At 37.0% G+C, this 18724-nt stretch overlaps 1 protein-coding gene across 1 annotated transcript; it reads left to right on the forward strand.

Annotated features, from left to right (window-relative positions):
- The first annotated feature begins 202 nt into the window (after window positions 1-202).
- On the forward strand, window positions 203-5725 carry LOC121321506 (twist-related protein 2-like). The gene is made up of 2 exons (XM_041260490.1): window positions 203-924; window positions 5228-5725. The coding sequence occupies exon 1, from the start codon at window positions 409-411 to the stop codon at window positions 892-894; it is 486 nt and encodes a 161-aa protein (XP_041116424.1). The 5' UTR covers window positions 203-408; the 3' UTR covers window positions 895-924; window positions 5228-5725.
- Window positions 5726-18724: the final 12999 nt, after the last annotated feature.

The raw sequence follows: 18724 nt of genomic DNA on the forward strand, positions 1-18724 counted from the left end.
TAATAATAATTCTATTAATACTGCTCATCAGCTGCCTCTTAGGCAAATCAATCAGATAAACTGTAACATTAAACTGACCCCTCCCGCAATATTAGCCAGCCAATTGGAGTCCAAGGCTGCCACCCCCTCAATTCAGACAACTATTTAGGATCTGAAACTCGGCTAAAGTTTCAAAAAAAAAAAAAAAAAAAAAAAAAAAAAAAAAGGATACAGAATTTCTAAAAGAAAGGACTGCCAAATCTTTTTTTTTTCTTTTTAAAAAATCGGGTTAATCTTGGGCATTAAAAAAAAAACCAAAAAAAACCAAAAAAAAAAACATCTCTATACTTTAATTGAATTGCAATGATATTTCTCTAATCACGGATTTCAAAGTGAAAACCCTTCTCTTTGCATTTCTTTCGGGAAGAAATGGAAGACAGTTCAAGTTCTCCCGTATCCCCTGTGGATAGTTTAGAGACCAGTGAGGAGGAGTTGGACAGACAACAGCGAAGATTCGGAAAGAAACGGAGATGCAGCAAAAAGTTTAGTGAAGACAGCAGCCACAGTCCAGGGAAGAGGGGAAAGAAGCAGAGTCCCAGCACCACCCAGTCCTACGAAGAACTCCAAAACCAGCGAGTCCTGGCTAATGTCAGAGAAAGGCAAAGAACCCAGTCCCTCAACGAAGCCTTTGCATCCTTGAGGAAAATTATCCCAACTCTGCCCTCCGATAAACTCAGTAAGATCCAGACACTCAAGCTGGCTTCCAGATACATTGACTTTCTCTATCAGGTCCTGCAAAGCGACGAGATGGACAGCAAGATGTCCAGTTGCAGCTATGTGGCGCAAGAGCGGCTCAGTTACGCATTTTCAGTGTGGCGGATGGAAGGCGCTTGGTCAATGTCTGCATCCCACTAGCCACAAAGTCATTCATGTTATGCCAAAGGGGTAGGTGTCAACGTACGAGTGATGGTTTGGGGAAAAGTGTTTTCAGGGTTCTCATTTAACGTTGGATTACTATTGTTGTTTTTATTGGAAAATATTGTAAAATTTCAGTAGTTAAATGTTGTACTGCAGTAAAGGTACGCGTAACATCTACAGAGCACCAACATTTGCAATAGCCTACCTATCTGTATAATCCTATTGCGCACCCAGTTGATAATGTTGTATTTTAACAGATGTATACCAAAAATGCAACATAATTAGACAGAGATGCAACATAACAATATGACAATCGGAATGCGTGCCATTGTTTCGGCTTTACACAGTTTCAGTTTGTCAGTAAATGATTTCTAATTGAAGCTAATGCACTGCTTTGATACATTTTGTTTTCTTTATAAACAATAATGGAGGTCTTTGCTGTGGAGCCACAGTACGCTACGATTTCCAAACGTCAGCAGACACAACTGTGCCCGATGTTTCAGCTGCTAAACAATGTGACTTACCTCGAAATAATGGGCAGTACACATGGAACATCGTTCTTGTTGTAATTTCAGTGCACAAGGTTGGGAGTTTTTGAATTTGGTTAATTGTAAACTATGGATAAACCACAGTGCTACTTAACTGGCACATACAGAATAGATCTGTAGCTATTGTGTAACATATGTCCTGTTTTAGACGAGCTAAATTATAATAAGATATTGCCTGGTTTCTCTTGCCTCCCCAAATACTAAAGTAGCCAGTTTACCGTTATTCGTATAATTTCGCCTTTACTGAGGGGCGTGCATTTGATAAGCCACAGTTGGGGTCATATTGAAAACACAAGATTCTCGACTACTTTTTGACAGGAATGTGTTCAAAATACTAAAATACAGAGTGGTTTAAAATATAAATTGAGTTGGTTGCTTTGCAACAGAAAGCAGTTCAGAAATCAATGGCCTAGTAGAAAGCAGCACTTTTTTTAAAGCACAGACTTGATAGATCGTCCAGTATTGAGTAAAGTTGCTATCCTTAGTCGGTAATAAAGCCAAGCCACATTGACCAAAACTAAAGAAAAACTGACTTGATTGCCACTGCTAAATTAAATGATAGTGCGCACCGCACGCTATGCATTGTAAACGATGCGTTTATAATGTGTTCCATACAGGTTTGTTTTATTCTTCAACACATTTTTGTGTATTTTAATTGTTTTACACTACTGTTGCCAAATGAGCATTACACTGTAAACATAACAAAAATGTTGCACAAAATTTACATTTAAATCTTAAACACGAATCTTGATTTATAGTGTATTATATTAGGATACATGAGCCCTTCGCTAAAAAAAAACGATGTTTAATGATTAAACATGGATCGAATGCAACAGATTTTAAACATATGTTGGAATTTCTATGGACCCTACTCTGCAATCTTTCATAATGTTTATTTCGGTAACACTTGCTTGTTATTTGTTAAAGCTTTTCTCATACACATTTCATGAAAACTCACTTGTTTATAAATGATAACATTGTATATTTAATTCTTACACAAAAAGTGTTACATTCTATAGAACATTCTTATAGATGATATGTTTTAATCGTTTTGGATAATTGATAAATTTCGCGTTTTCAGGTTTTCAGGCTGTGTTTTCAACACAAACAATACATGAAGTGCCCAGACTCAGCACACACCAGTCAATCAGTGTCTTGTTGTAAAATGTTGGTTTTTATGTAGGCCTAAATAAACACCTAGGAAAGAAGCATGCGTTTCTATACCACTTACATAATTTGGAGCAACACACAGTTTGCACTTTTTAAGTCAGTATTGTATTCTAAACCTACAGCCATACCATTAACTGCATGGGTATTTTTGGAAAGTACTGGCCTGAGAGCAGTATAAACTGTACCAAGCAAGATTGAAAATGACCAGTCCCTTATGTATAATTATGGTGTATAATTGAATGCTTTCCCGTGACCTTAACCACAGAAATACAATAGCATGCGATTGGGCAGAAAACGTAAACCAGAATTTAATTGCTGATCAAAGAATATCTCATGAGGCCTGTCTAAATTCCCATTAACATTATTTTTGGAGTAGGCTTTCGTTTTCCTGAAGAGACTGTAAGTAAAATAAACTAAACATATTGAGTGTGTGTGGGTGGGTTGTTATTTATTTACTTATTTATTTGATTTTTTGGCAGTGCTTAGGTTGCAGGATTTACTAAGCTAAAAACTTTGACCACAATACACACGTTTTACTAATTTGTATTCTTGTATGTAACTATATTACAAACACATTGTTTAATAATTTAATATAAATCCAAGCTTTGGTATTTGACAAGTTTGTGTGTGTGTGTGTGTGTGTGTGTGTGTGTGTGGTGCATCTGAATATTCCAAAAAACAGTCAAATGCATATCACGTAGACACACGTTTAAGCTAGTAACTTGTGTAGCCTTAATATTCTCAATAAGCACAAATGTTGTGTGTTTTTTTTTTTTAATTTAACATACATCTGCATATTATTACTGGACTAATATTGGTTATTGTATAAGGAAAAGGGGAAAGAAAAGTTTTCAAATAGGGTAAAGGCATTATTTTGCTAAATGACTAGATAAGCATATTTAATCTTAATTTGTGTGCATGCAATAGTATTTTCAAATTACCCTTAAAAAATCCACTTATTTTTTTTTTTAACTTAATGTATCATTCTGTGCAATATTCGCAAGTGAGGAAATTGGTTATTTGCATTTCGGCAGGCATATGTAAAGGCCTTTTATTATGATGAATACTAGACACAAATATAGTCTGCTTGTGATATTTCATGAAGTAATTGTGTGGATAAACTTTGGTAGTGTGTGAGATCTTACAACTCAGATACAAGTCTGTCATTCTCCCGTCTCTTCTCGAACACCAGTTCTTAAATTTACCCCACCATTTTTGGACAAAATAGTGTATCAGAGTAAATATATGAGATGGCTACCTGTAATCTAAACTAACCTGTTAGAAATGATAAAATTCTGCAATGCTTGGGAAGTAAATTAAGCACATGTTGAAACTGGTGTAGATTTAAAGTTCATTTTTAACATTGTTTTCTTAGGCTATGCACCCTCATTTACTAAACATACATATGTAACAGATTGTAAACACAATTAAATATTTAATTCAATGGTTTGCGAATATACTAGACGCACACTATATGGAGCTTTGACGTAACAGTATTTAAACTGAAAACGTCCTATGCAATTAATGGCATGCTAATGTTTTATGAATACATATCCCAAAACACATAGTGTACTATGTATATAAACACTAAGTTTATAATCTGTTGCATCTCATTCTTAAACATTGATTTAGAGTGTGATCCCACTCCCCCCCCCACACACACACATTGTGTTCTTAACAGATCAATCAAGTGAAATATTCAAAGCAAGAAAAGCTCTATCTCTATGTAGGCTGTTAGTCAGTTTTGTAATAGGATGATCATATTGTCTTAATGTTTACACCTCTGTCGACCACTTGGGTACTTGGCTCAGTAACTAAGTTCATTTAGTTTATTCATCAGGTCCTTTATAAATGTTTTATACAGTAATTGGTCATATTATTTTGATAAGTGTTACTATGCAGGAACTGCTCTTGGCTCTAGTTAGAATGGAGTGCATATATAGCCCCAGATGGCCATTTCAGTTTGATCCCAGATGAACTTCTTTTCAATGAACTGTGCTGGTTAGTTTAGTTCCATGTAGCGAGTATAGCACCTATGTAGTGCTATGTTTGATACACTAAGGGTAATTTTTATAAGTTTGTTTTGTAATAAGTAGCTTTTGGAGGACGTAACTGCTTTGAATTTTATATAGCTTCAATATCACCAGCAAATGTGCACTGTAATTTTTTGGAAACAAATACTGTACGTTTGCTTGTTGTTTTTGTTTAAACGCAGTGTTAAAACCCATAAAGTTTAAAAAAAAAAAACATTTAAAGCTTGAGTGTAAAAGGTGTAAATTTGCATTTAGTATGGCATTAACTTATATTCAAGGTTAATTACAGTAAATTAATTGGTAAAATGGTAACATATTAATTATGTATTGGTAAAATATAAGAAATTGTCAAGTGAATCTGTGACCGCTAATTCAAAGTAGAATATTATTATCAAGATCATATATAATTTAGTAAACTATGTCTACAACGACACGTTGACTGACGTTAAAAAAACAAATATTAACAAATCGAGATATCAGTCAACCATCTAAACCGGTACAGGCCTACAAGTGGCTGTTGTAATGATCAAAAGTAAACAAAATGATGAACCTTTTTGAATATGATTTCTTTCTTTTCAGACTGTTTTTACTTTCTGAAGATGATATCGGATTTATTGAAGAACATAAAGAACCTCAAAAGGATGGTCATGAGACTCAACAAGACAGGAGCTCTCAACTCTCAGAATACTTCCAAAACAACCACGACAACGGCAAATACAACGACAAAATAAAATGTGTTGATGTATCCTGCAAACGTCTTTACAGATCTGATTAATTTAAATTTTGAATACCGGTATGATGATTCAGGAAAACTTTCCACCTTTTTGTATTTTTTTGTACTTTCTCTTGCTTTTGAATATAAATGTACAAACAAATTGAAATATTTTACATAACTATTGGTGTTTCTCAGCTTTCTTTTAAAAGGAACAACGCAATTGGAAAGAAAAATATGAATTCTCAAAATGCTGCATGGACGCTTGAAACTTTTTTTTTCAAAGCTTTTCTATTCTGTTGTCTATTCGGGTTAGTATAAATGTTGCTTGTTGTTTATTTATTAAAACAAATATTTTTTATCAAGCCAGGTGACTAGTGTTATAACTTTAAACAGTATTATTATTGTTCTACGAACAGATTTATTTTAAATATATTGCTAAAACAAAGCCAGTAGCATTTACTAATGTATGTAGTTTTTTTTTAAATGTTATGGATTAATACAAATCCAAACTGCATCAGTTGAAGGGAATGAACCACAGGCAGATTATTATAAATCCAAATCATTGAGTTGCAGGATAATTATTTTAACACCTTGTTTTAAGGTGCATATTAATTGAATAATATACCATAATGTCTGTCAGTTTGTGTTGTCTTTTCCTAAATAGTGTCTCGTTTTAATGTCTTTTACTGTCCTGGGGGGGGGGGGGGGGGGGGGGGGTGGGGGGGGGGGGGGGGGGGGGTGGGGGGGGGGGGGGGGGGGGGGGGGGGGGTGGGGGGGGGGGTGGGGGGGGGGGGGGGGGGGGGGGGGGGGGGGGGGGGAGGGGGGGGGGGGGGGGGGGGGGGGGGGGGGGGGGGGGGGGGGGGGGGTGTCCTTACAATTGAGCAAAGGGGCCGAGTAACCATAGATAACTTTGTCATGCTTTAAGGGCTGTTTGATTTTTGTTTATTAACTGTTAACAAATAGCTAATAAACATGTAATACACATTATGTTAACTGTTAGTTAATAATAATATATAATAGGCCAGCTAAAGCTGCAAACACCAAAGTTCTATGGATGATCAATCAAATACCAGAGCCCTATGGATGATCAATCAAACATGAAGAGCCCTATGGATGATCAATACCCAGTAGATCATATACTTGAAATCGGTTCAAATTGTTACTGTAGTAATGTTTAGCATATTAAATCAGGTTTTTATTAGCTCTAACACTAACCATAGCTAATTGTTAACAGTTAATAAACCAAAAAACGGCCCTTAAAAATAAAATGTGTCCGATAACTTTACAACTTTTTAAAATGTCGAGCTCCTACTGAAGCTATTCATTTTTCATTTAACTCTGCACTTTGTCATCTTTAAGCATGACATTATTTACAACTGGTTATAGGTTAGAAAGCATATATTAGGAGACCAGACAGCCAATAGAAACACCTGCTAAGCACAGTGTCAATTGCACCTAATTTGTGAATTAAGCAGGTGTAGTCCAGTGAATTGGAATACAATGAATAGGCCTACACCTGTGAATCACGATTGCAGCGTACCATGTTTTAATCATCACAGGTGGATCTTCTGCTAAATCAGTCCAAACAAGATCCCGAATGCAGCGTAATGTAATGTGACCCCTACTGGCCGAATAGGCACATTGTATGTGTGCATAAAGACATGACTACAAACCCCACTAGGGGGGATTCTATCGAGGAAGTTCACGATCTAAAATATTCGTATGCGTAAAAGGAATTTGTACTTGTAATTATAGGTACGAATCAAAAATACGAGTACAACTAAAAAAAAAAAATGACGAGTACAAATCAGAAAATTACGAGTACGGCACAGAGTTACGAGCACAGCTCACAAAATCCCGCGTTGGACTGAGCGTGAAATCACTGTCAGAAATACGTCAGAGGTCAGAGGACTAACTGTTGATTGGGGGAACTGTATTTAACACGCATGCGTCCAGCATCTTGCATCGCTGATAAGAGGAAATTAGTGGTTGCAGGTTTGTGAAATATGTAGGTGGAATTTTAAAGTAGTAATATGGCACAAAGTGACCCAACAGATGGAGCCTCAGCCTAAGCAAAGATCTTCTATATACACAAATGTGTCTCATTTTTCCCCATCTCCGTCGATGCGGTGCATCATGGGTATTCAAATACCCCTATCTATATGGCTGCGTCCCAAAGCGCACCCTTGCTCACTCGTTACCTTCCCTTGAGGTGCAGAAGTACTGTGTTCGCCATATTAAGGGTTTTCCCAATTCGTTAGGGAACGAGTCAAGGGTGTTTTATGTGCCCTTCACTGCAGTACTGAAGTGGTTTTGTGCTGAAGTCCCAGAACTCTGCGTTAAAGGCGGAGACAAGTGGGGACGGTTTGCAAATATGTAAGACGCAGCTGTACATACATATAATGTAAATATAGTTAGCCATGAAATTGTAGATATTGATAAGATATTTAACAAGCAGATTATTTGAGAAATGTATGTTGTGTTGAGTCGCTTAGCTAATGCAATTTATATTTTTAAATCTATGATCACGATTAAATATATGATTAGAAAGTACAGCGACAAATCTTTTCAGTACATATCGATTGCTGGAATTAATTATCTAGCAATTATTTAATGAACTAGATACAGTAGGTAGCTATTGATAAATATAAGTGAGTAATATATTTCAAAATTATTATTATATATTTTTATTTTTCACGGGGAAACGAAACGCCGCGAAGCTGGGCTGGGAGTGACATTTGAAACTTTAATGTAGCCTGCACACTTTTATAGTTTCCATTGTATGTTTTTGCAATGATTAATAAATTAGTATAGAACCTTTAGCCATTTCGCAGTGATACTGAATATAAACCAAAATATATTACCTATTGGATTTAAAGTAAAATAGATATATTATTATTTAAAATATATATTTAAAAAAAACGTAAATATTAGGCTACATTATTAAGTACATGCTTGTAAGATGTGGCAAAGTTTGCATTTTATTAGCCAGTAGCAAAGTTTTTGAAATTATCTCAAAGTTTAAAAATAACCATATACATATAAAATGTTCTAAATACGTCTTGTTCACTCAGTAGGGCAATAGCGTGGCAAAGACATCTCCTACTTGGCAAAATCCTTGCCACAGTTCTTTGGAACAGGAATAGTGCAAATGCTGCAGCCATTCTTCCAAACTACAATCTGACAAAAAAAGATTTGGTAGCTTCTTGCTTAGTCAAAGGTAAAGGTGCTGAATGATGATGCTGAAGTGCGTGCCATTTAACGCTTTTAATTTCATCTTGCCTCTCTCATCCAATGCACACTCTGTGACGTTGGTAATACGTCACACGAAGTGTACACTTGTGAAGGGTGTGGGGCGCAGCCTATAATGTAAAGGCTGCTTCATTTCTTATTCAAAGCTTTCTCTTTTTTTTTTTTAGCAAGAATTCCCTGGATTTGTTTAGAGATATCCCTTAACACATACATGTTCTTATTTCTACGATCTATGTTTTCACTTGGCCTGACAGGGGCTCTTTTCGCCAAAGTGCTGTCCGAAATTGCTGGCTTCATGAATATGCATGAGTAGACGGCGGCGTGGTTTGGCTGTCAAGGGGTTGGGATAGCCTGTGATCGAGATTCTAATTTCTATATCCTTGATATCGGGTAGATTGCAGTAATGTTTGATAATGTGAACGAGAAGAGATATTATTATTATTTTGGGGTCAGTAACTCCTACAAATAACCAGGTGCTAATCCATTCAGGGCCTTGTAAATTAACAGTAAAATCTTAAAATCAATTGTATACTGCAGAGGAATCCAGTTTATAGAGGCCAAAACGGGTAGTGTGGAAATAAATGATTGGTCTAAGTTTGGTTATATTTCTCAAATGGTAAAAAGATAATTTAGTAACTTCCCTAATGTCCCTAAAGTCTCAAATGATCGATCAGGATCAAACTCTTAATTTCTAGTTTAAGTTTTGATGAGAGACTGCAAGGCTCAAGCTCATGTAATCCCACATTTCCTTTTAGTTGGTTCTACGAGTCCACTAAACCTCTGTTTTATCTGAATTCAACATTAGAAAATTCTATGACTTCTGCAATGTATAAAAACTATGTAAAAAAAAAAAACAAGTTAGAAAAATACAACAGCCATTTAAAGTGGTGTTATCAAACACAAAATCCCAAGTTAGGAGAAGCAATTGGGGCAACCTTTTCAAGCATCAAGCAAATAGGCACAACTGAGAAGGTGCTGGGACCCAAGATTCACACAATTGTTGCTTCTAACTTGGCTTCTTTTTTTCATTGCTCCACTTTACATTGAAAGACTCATTCCCTTATCAACTGGATTGTAATCAGAATGAAGATGCTGAGACACATGTGCCAAGGAAAGTGTTCTTGGTTATCCTTACAAGCACTACTACAGAGAGAAAGACAGACGGAATGGGAGAGGCGTCATCACAGGCGCAGACTAATATGCTTTGGGAAGACACATGGACAACATGCAGGTAAGGCACAGGTAGATCAGGGCACACATGGACAGACATTTAGCCCATACATACAAGAATATGTGAAAGAGCATGAAGCAATATCTATCCAACAATGAAGATGATGAACAAGACCAATAACGGCAACGAGTGCAAGGGACAGTGAGAATGCAAGGTAAGTGTATGGGAAGTGACAGAGCAGTGCAGGCATTGCAGATCCAGGGCTGGGGTGCTGGAGCCTTATTTTTTGGTTGTGCATTGTCAATGTTTTTTGTTGCAGATGTGACTTTTGAGGTGATAAGGGAATGGTCACAATCCCCTTGAAGCTGCACAAAGAGCATTTCAATGTAAAGTGGAGCGATGAAAAAAAGAAGCCAAGTTAGAAACAACAATTGTGTGAATGTTGGGCCCCAGCACCTTTCCAATTGTGCCTATTTGCTTGATGCTTGACAAAGTTGCCTCAATTGCTTCTGTTAACTTGGGCTTTTGTGTTTGATATCACCACTTTAAATGGTTGTTGCATTTTTCTAACTTGTTTTTTTACATTGACAATGTTTTTGTTATAGATATCACTTCTTTTTTTACTTGATAAAATAATGAATAAAGCGAGGGAAAGCTATTTGAGAATGTGTATGGTAAATAGACACAGACAAGAGAGTAATAAGTAGAGTAATATAAGAAATGAGAAAAGATTTGAAAGTAAAAATAATGGTAGACGGGACTTTTAGACTGTATTGAAAGTGTAAACATTGTATTCTTTTAATTGCAAATGTACATCCATGAGTAGTGAAAACAGTGTTTTGGTAGGTTTTGATATATTTATATTTACGTAGGTACAAAACAACAATGTTATGAATCGTTAAAAAGGTACATATGCATGTCAGAGCTAAAGGGTAGTTTACCAACACATTTTAATGTGGAAAAAACTGATTATAGAGGTGTAGTGAACTTAGGTCAATGTAAGGCATTTGTAAAGCATTCAGTCTCTGCATAAAAGGCAATATCCATGTCCTTTGCCTTCCTTGGCCATGGTTTGACTTCAATGAGTGCATCACTTGCATGCACCCATTTTCCATTATCACCCACAGCAAGAAGAGACACATAGTGTCCTGAAGTAACACCCTGTCTTTGGTGTATGATAATGGAAGCTAATTCCTGTTGTCCACAGTAATTTTGCTCTTCTGCACAGCAGTAAACTTTGCATTGTGTCGCTTTGTAATGGTCCTGTCTGGTTCGGACTGCAATCATTGTTCCTGCTGACTGAATAAGTTCATGTTTCATGATTGGAGAAGTAGTGCATTGCCTATATTTGCTACCATAAAATCGTTGGTCATTTGATATTTCTATAAATGAGTTCTTCCAAACACATGGAATCTGTACCAGCAGGTACATGTAGAGGGTAAACATGCATCACCTGTCGGTTTGATGAGCAGTAGTTACACCTAGTACCTAGAGTGTCATGACTTATTGTGACTGAAACCATGTGAGATACTTCAGGACAAATTTCTAACAATTTGGTGAGAAACTGCAACTTCTTGCTGTTCACCTCTTGTGGAAGGGTGGTGGGTGATTCACTGACACAAGAGACAGAACAGTTGTACTTGGAACACCACCCAGGTGCCCAGTTTTATTTTCAGGACTTTTTCACTTTTCACCTGCAGAGGCCACTGTTGTCCGTGGGCTGCCTATCAATGATGATAGACAGCACCATGGAAATACCAAAGCTGGTAAGAGAATTAACTGCGGGCGCACTCGCAGGTGCTCAAAGAAAAAATAATGAAAACAGAAGGGGAAAAGAACAAGGAAAAATAAAACAGTAATAAAACTACAAATAAAAGGTGCTGCTCTCGGCAGCGTTATCCCGGTCGCCGCTACCCGCATGACCTGGATCACCGACCTACTCTAGCGGCTCCCTGCCTGCTCTAAACAATACTTCGGGGGTCTGCCCAAGGGTTCCCCGCTGTCACTCTCTGGCTTGTCCGTTGCTGTATTTCTCCCAGCTGGTTTCTCAGTCCTCGACCAGCGCTTCTGTACACACAACGTATCTAAGAGGGCAGACCTGAGGAAACAGCAGAGCGTTAACTTATAGGGCTAACAATCTCCCCAAGACTCGCCTCTCAGCCATTCAGAGAGGGGGAAAGTCCACACACCCACTTTCCCACCTCCCTGTGTCACTGCCATGACTCACAGGCGGTTGTTGGACGACAGCTGCTCTCTTCCTGCAGCACTGTGAACACGCCAGCAGAGTCAGCACAGATCTCCCCCTGCTACACCTCTACTGAAGGGTTCTCCTAATAAGTGACAGATATCCACAGTAGTTAAAGATACAGTGGATGGCAAGTGTTCATAGTTATGAACAAAGCTCCTGGTAACCTCTTGTTGACTGTGTTTTAATGAATCCTTCAGAGGTTGCAAGTGAAGAAGGCACTGGAATGTTGCATTTGCATAGCATGAGGTGAAATTTGGGATGCTCAAGCCTAGATGTGTAACTGCAAGTGTTCTCTTAGAAGATTGAGGCTTTTGCTGTTCCTGAACATTAGTAATGGCTCTGTTAATGAAATGCACTCGATTTTTTACCTTGTGTCCCTTGTGAGTGTTGGTCTCCTTCAAGCTCATCAACGTAGGGCAATAAATCCTTCTCAGCCTCTTGTACTCTGCAACTGCAGTCTGAGGTGCTTTAATGCAGGTGGGGTCAAAAAGTTAATAAGGTGGACACTGCTTAAGGGTGTAACTCTGGAAAGTGCAACAAAACTTTGTCCACAGGAGGAAATGGAGTTACCAAGATCCGTCCTAACTGTTTTTAGAGTCTTTCCCTGGCATTTGTGAATGGTGATTGCATGAACACCAATGACTGGGAACTGCTCTCAAACAATGTACTCTGTCCATGATTTCAAACTTTGAGCATAAACGTTCAAAAGTATGGGTGACTCCATTGTTAAATTAGATGGTTATGATTTTGACCATACTTGTATTTTCCAAATTGTAGGAAACAGCTTGAAGGTCCCCTACTGCCCCAGTGATGAGACTAGTGGCAATGTCAATGTTCTTGCGAAGCACCAGTTTGCAGCCTATTTTGACTCGAATGGTAGTTTCCAGTCCAGCTGTACAACAGCAGTCAATCTTGTAGGCGTTCATTTTTTTCAGCACATTTCTCTGGAAGTTACAAGGGCAGTCCACAGTCCATAAGATGAATGTCCTCTCTAGGCATACAATCAAGCACGGCAGTCTGGATCTGGTTACAGGCATCTACAGTAGGCATGACGCAAGTTGAGTTCTCGGGATGAAATAGTTAGGTGGCTATTTTTTTAACTAGCAGTAGGAGAAAACCACTTCAGCAAGTAAAGTACAGTCTGCCAGAATTGACGGATGCTGTATCTACTATAGATACTAATGAGAGCAAAACAAATACAAAAGAAAAACATGGGAAATGCTGTGAAGCATCCACACTATAACCTGTTTGACAGAACAGGTGATTTATTTGCACTGTGCAGGACCTTATTTTCCCCCATTGGTGCTTGAGCCCTGCAGCACTCACAGAATCACCGCTTGTGCACCTATTACACTATGTAACACAATTTTTGTTCCTGGGTAGTAAGTGTTATTTCCTAATTGCTTATGCCTCAAAAGTATAAAAAATGGCTATTATTCCCCACAAACTTTGCTTTTGTGACCAGAACAGTGAAATACAGTATAATCGTAAATCTCGAAAAACTACTCACTTCTAAATCTTTTGTAGTCATTTTTGTATTACTTTAGTATAAATACATGCTAATGTGGATTCATATGTTGTTTTTTTCTGACTTTATGTGAGCAAAAAGACACACATTTGCCTGTTTTCCCATTGGAAATAGTGATATTTCAAAATATCACTGTCCTGGTCACGAAAGCAAAGTTTGTGGGGAATAATAGCCATTTTCTATACTTTTGAGGCATAAGCAATTAGGAAATAACACTACCCAGGAACAAAAAAATAAATAAATTGTTACACGGTGTTATCAGTGATTAAAGCCTGGTTTTCAAACAAACTGATTATCGCTCACCAATACTGTATTGGTATGAGAAACGTGTGTTTTTAAAAAATGTATTTCAGCTTTCAAATCACTTAAAATATGCTGACGATAATGTAAACAACACCAAGCTACAGACAGGGAGTCCCAAGCTTTAAACATGTATTGCTTATTGATAAGAACTCAACTTTATTATGAATATTGTGTTATTATATTTTAAGTAACTTACTATGATAATGTTCGTTTGTTTGTTTATTAGTTTGAAATGTTTAGTAAAACATGACCTATTGTTTCACCTCGTTAGTACAACCGGCCCCCTTTGCTAATGACATCTTCAGTCAGGGTCGTAACCAAGTATAAATCTCCACATTTTGTAAAATAACTTTACACTTCTAAAGATGCAACGCATTTCACTAAATTCAAACAATAATCTTCTTTATATATATATATATATATATATATATATATATATATATATATATATATATGTGTGTGTGTATGTGTATATATATATATATATATATATATATATATATATATATATATATATATATATATATATATATATGTGTGTTTATGTGTATATATAGATCTATATATATTATATATATATATATATATATATATATATATTCATATATATATATGATACAACGAAAAACTTTTTGAAATGCTGGGTATTTATTTATTTATTTATTTTTTTCAAGGTGTGTGATTAATAAGGACAATTAAATGGTATTCCTTTCCACATGTACATTACATCTTTTCATCTGCAATCGGCAACATGAGGGGGGAAAGCAGCAATTTTTTAATACAATTTTGTCTGAAGCAGAGTGGAGCGGAATGAAAGAAAGAGCCGAGCGGAGCAAACCAGAGGATATTACGAGCGGTGAGTGGAATTCTCAGAACATAACACAGATGCTTGCCGTTAAAATATATTGTCTTTAACACAGGATTTGCACATCACAGGAAAGTAGAAGTGAGGAAACTATGTATCCCTTTGTGAAAGGTTGCCTTTGCAGGGGTGACATCAGAACAAGGAACAGAAAACCAAAACATTCTTTTGCTGGCGGGTGAAAACTGAGTCATGGCACTCAGTTTATTTATTAAATAATAGTACAAAGAAAAAGAGTTAAAACACACAACACTGAAAATAAAGGGTGCGTTGGCAATACAAACAGAAACGGACGTGGACGAACCCAACAAACAAGTACCGTGCTGGCACTTCCAGCACGCTGTAGCAATTGCTATATATTTTTTAAATTAACTCTCTTCTCTCAAACTCATTCTCCACTTCCCGAACCCTGAGTAAGTAAAAACATGCTGCTTTTATGAAGCTGTGTGGAGACTCGATTGCTAATCAATCATTCAATTGGAGTCTTGGTACAACTGCACTTGAACTAATAAAAATGCAATTCCCTGTGCTCACATTGTTATTACATTTTATCTTCACGTGAAGTGCTGTGCAATCCTCATGCCTAAATACAAATACACATTTTAAACACTCATGCTTGAAACCCATATTTATATCCTGTGTATTTTTATACATAAACACCAACATTAACTATATACAACATAAAACACTAATAAACAATAAAGGGTGTTGGCCAAACAAACAACAGACAAAACAGACATGGACGAACCCAACAAACAAGTACCGTGCTGGCACTTACAGCACGCTGTAGCAATTGCTATATTATTTTAAATTAACTCTCCTCTCTCTCACCCATTCTCCACATCCCAAACACACAACCCCAAGTGAGTGAAAACATGTTGCTCATCTGTGGGTGCCCGACGGCTACTTGCGCGACGCCGGCTGGAAAAACATGAACAGATACATGCATCCCAGTGCCACAGATAAGAGGTGGCTTAGCCACCTCTCCCAGAAATGACGAGGCTGCCAAACCATGAATGAATAATGAAAACTATTTAATGCTCTCCACAGTGGCACTCTGCCACCTAACCCCCAATTATTGAATTTAATGAATCAGCAGCTGAGACATGGCCCGTCCCCAAGAGCATGACTGCACCGAGGGAGAGAGCCCAGCCTCTCAAACCCGACCACGCACAATGCATTGACCAACATGTGGAATCACATGATTGGTAGATGTCCAGTTATTTAGCTTTTCTGTTTGAAAAGTCATTACACACTTTTAAAAAATTAAACAGAAGGAGGAGGAAAATAACAATTTTACTTTAGATTGACAACTTGATATCAAGAGGTATTTACGTTTTTTTTTCATATTTGATGTAAAAAAGTTTCAGACTTTTGGTACTGGTACAGATGGTAATTCTAAGTGATTTAGTTTTGTCGCTGCAACATGGTGAAAACAGCAAAACTCTTGGCGTTGTATAGAGATTCTCGGTAGTTTCGAACAAGTTTTTCTAACTTGTACGAGGAACTACCACTCACGGTCGTTCGTTGCCACTTTAAAAATGACCCAGCACACAGAAATAGATTTTTTTAAGCGTAGTTGCGCTATATTTTTTAATAATAACAAAAACAAAATAAACACCTAGCTCCAATGAGCACTAACTAAACACAACACAGGAACCTAACTGTGAAACAGGACAGCTAAGCTGTTTACCTGTAACACAAAATAAACATAGGTTTAACACTACCTTTTTTTTTTCTTTATGATTGAATACACTGCCACCAGGCTCTTCACACTTCAGCAGCCCAGAACAGACAGGCTGCACAGAAGGCTCCATGGCCTTCTGGGAACTGTAGTCCTGTGCTCCCCAGGACAACACTTTCTCTGCTCTCTGTTTTTTTTTTGTGTATATATGTTACAAATGTTGCTTTTCTGATTTTTAACAATAGTGCCTGCAACCGTGTCAGATGTTGTCAATAAATGAAAAAACATAATATTCAAAAGGAATGGCTAACATGCAGTTGTTATTGATATTATGGCAGTGCATTTCAGGTATGATGGAAAATATTTTTTTGTATTTCAAAAATCCGTAAGCCTTCTGATAATGAGTCATTAGATCACTGATCCCTAGCCTTTCTTACCCAAGAGCCAAATATCACTTTAAATGGGCTTCAGTAATTATAGCCTATAAACTGCAGATGTTTCCCATAAATGGCAATGGAAAAATCTACAAAATATTAACTTGCTGGGAGAAGGATGAAGCAAACTTTTACACTTTTATACAATAAATAAAATGACTGAAATTAATACTACCGTTTAAGACAATTAGGTCAGTTTAATGCCAATGAAAAAAGACCAATAAGTAACTGGGACTGGAAACTCATAGACTGTATAATTGAAAATCTGTGTTCATAAATTAAATCTGGCTGATTGCCTTAAAGAAGTAACATCTCCTAATTTTTAATATGATCTGTAAGGTGTTTGCTGCTATTTCTAATTATTACCTGACCTCTTATCTTTCATTTCATGTTTAATGATGCTTTCAGTTTTTAATCACATAAAAAAGCAGAAACACAAGTTTTCAGTTTTCTGATGATACCTGGTTTTCTGAAGAGTGGAACACCTTTACTGGAAAACCGCAAGTTTATAATATCAGTAGAGATTGGGTATGTTTTTTTTTTTCTTTTTAATGGCAGAGGAACAGGGTGATGAATACATTCACTTGATAAGTAAAACAAGAGATGTCATTGTAACACCACTGTACGACCCTGCAGAAACACAACACTAGAAGAACCATAGTGTTACAAGCACAATGCGTTTGGATCAGATATTGCCCAGTAGTCCTGAAAAGGTAGCACACTGGTACTGACTTGGTATTTTTACAGCTAATAACAAATAGCAGCACCTACCTTGTGTCATGTGGTTCACCTGCCGTGTCAGGAAAATGTAACTTCATTTTACAAATTCAAGTGAAAGTGTTTGAAGGTTAGCGCAAGTTTTGAAATGGAAACAATTTAAATGTGAATTGCATCAGGTTTTTAAAAGTACTTTTATACAATATTTTATTATATTGACATACCGTAGTGCTGACAATGCACTGTTTATTGCATACACATTTTGCCTAAATACTTTTTTCCCTATAGCTAAAAAAAGTGAGTTGAATTTAAACCTTTTGGTTGAATTGCATTTCCAATGTAGCTGCAGTCAAATTCCAGAAAGCATCATTGGCTTGAAAATAATGCTAACCAAGCATCTTTTTGAGCCCTGTTAAAAAATGCAGACATTACCATTCCCCTTTCTTCCAGAAACTGGCCTAACCAAAGAAAGATTTTCAAAAATGAATCTGTATAAGAAAGGATCTCCAAAAACAATAAAGTGTTTTTGAAAATGTTGTTAATGTCATTTATGAAATTTGTATTGGCAAGACAGAAGACATTAAAACCAATTTCTGAAAAGTTTGGAAGAGTAGACATACACTGAAGTTCTTTTGGATTGTAAAGTATTTCCCTTTGTGTACAGAAAGTGGTTTACAGTGGACAGACAATAACATCTAATCAAAATTTTCCACTATGTTTATATGGACATTTTATTTATAATTTTAATTTTCAGATTTATATTATATTTATTGAAGATAACAGTAGGGTTCAAGAACTTTGAGTGTCTTTATGATGCATGTTAAGCATAGTTCTGGAGGAGAGAGCCCCAGCGCTAAGTCACATCCCTCAGGGTATGCAAATCCATTGCATTGACATTGCTGCTAATGCTGGTGACCAGGTAGTGTCACAGCCCAAGCTGTTACCGGTGGGAAAGAGACCCACAGACCGAAAACCGCGGTGGTGTGCATGGTTATTAACAAAGCAATAACACAATAAATGGCACAAGGGCCACAATACAATGATCAAACTAAATTATAAATCACTTGTAGACTGGGCATTAGCCTTCACTACAGAGACAAAACACCACAAACCCCCCCCCCCCCCCCCCCCCCCCCCACCCCCCAAAAAAAAAGAAAACCTC

Source organism: Polyodon spathula, chromosome 10, assembly GCF_017654505.1.
Source record: "Polyodon spathula isolate WHYD16114869_AA chromosome 10, ASM1765450v1, whole genome shotgun sequence".
Lineage (NCBI taxonomy): Eukaryota > Metazoa > Chordata > Actinopteri > Acipenseriformes > Polyodontidae > Polyodon > Polyodon spathula.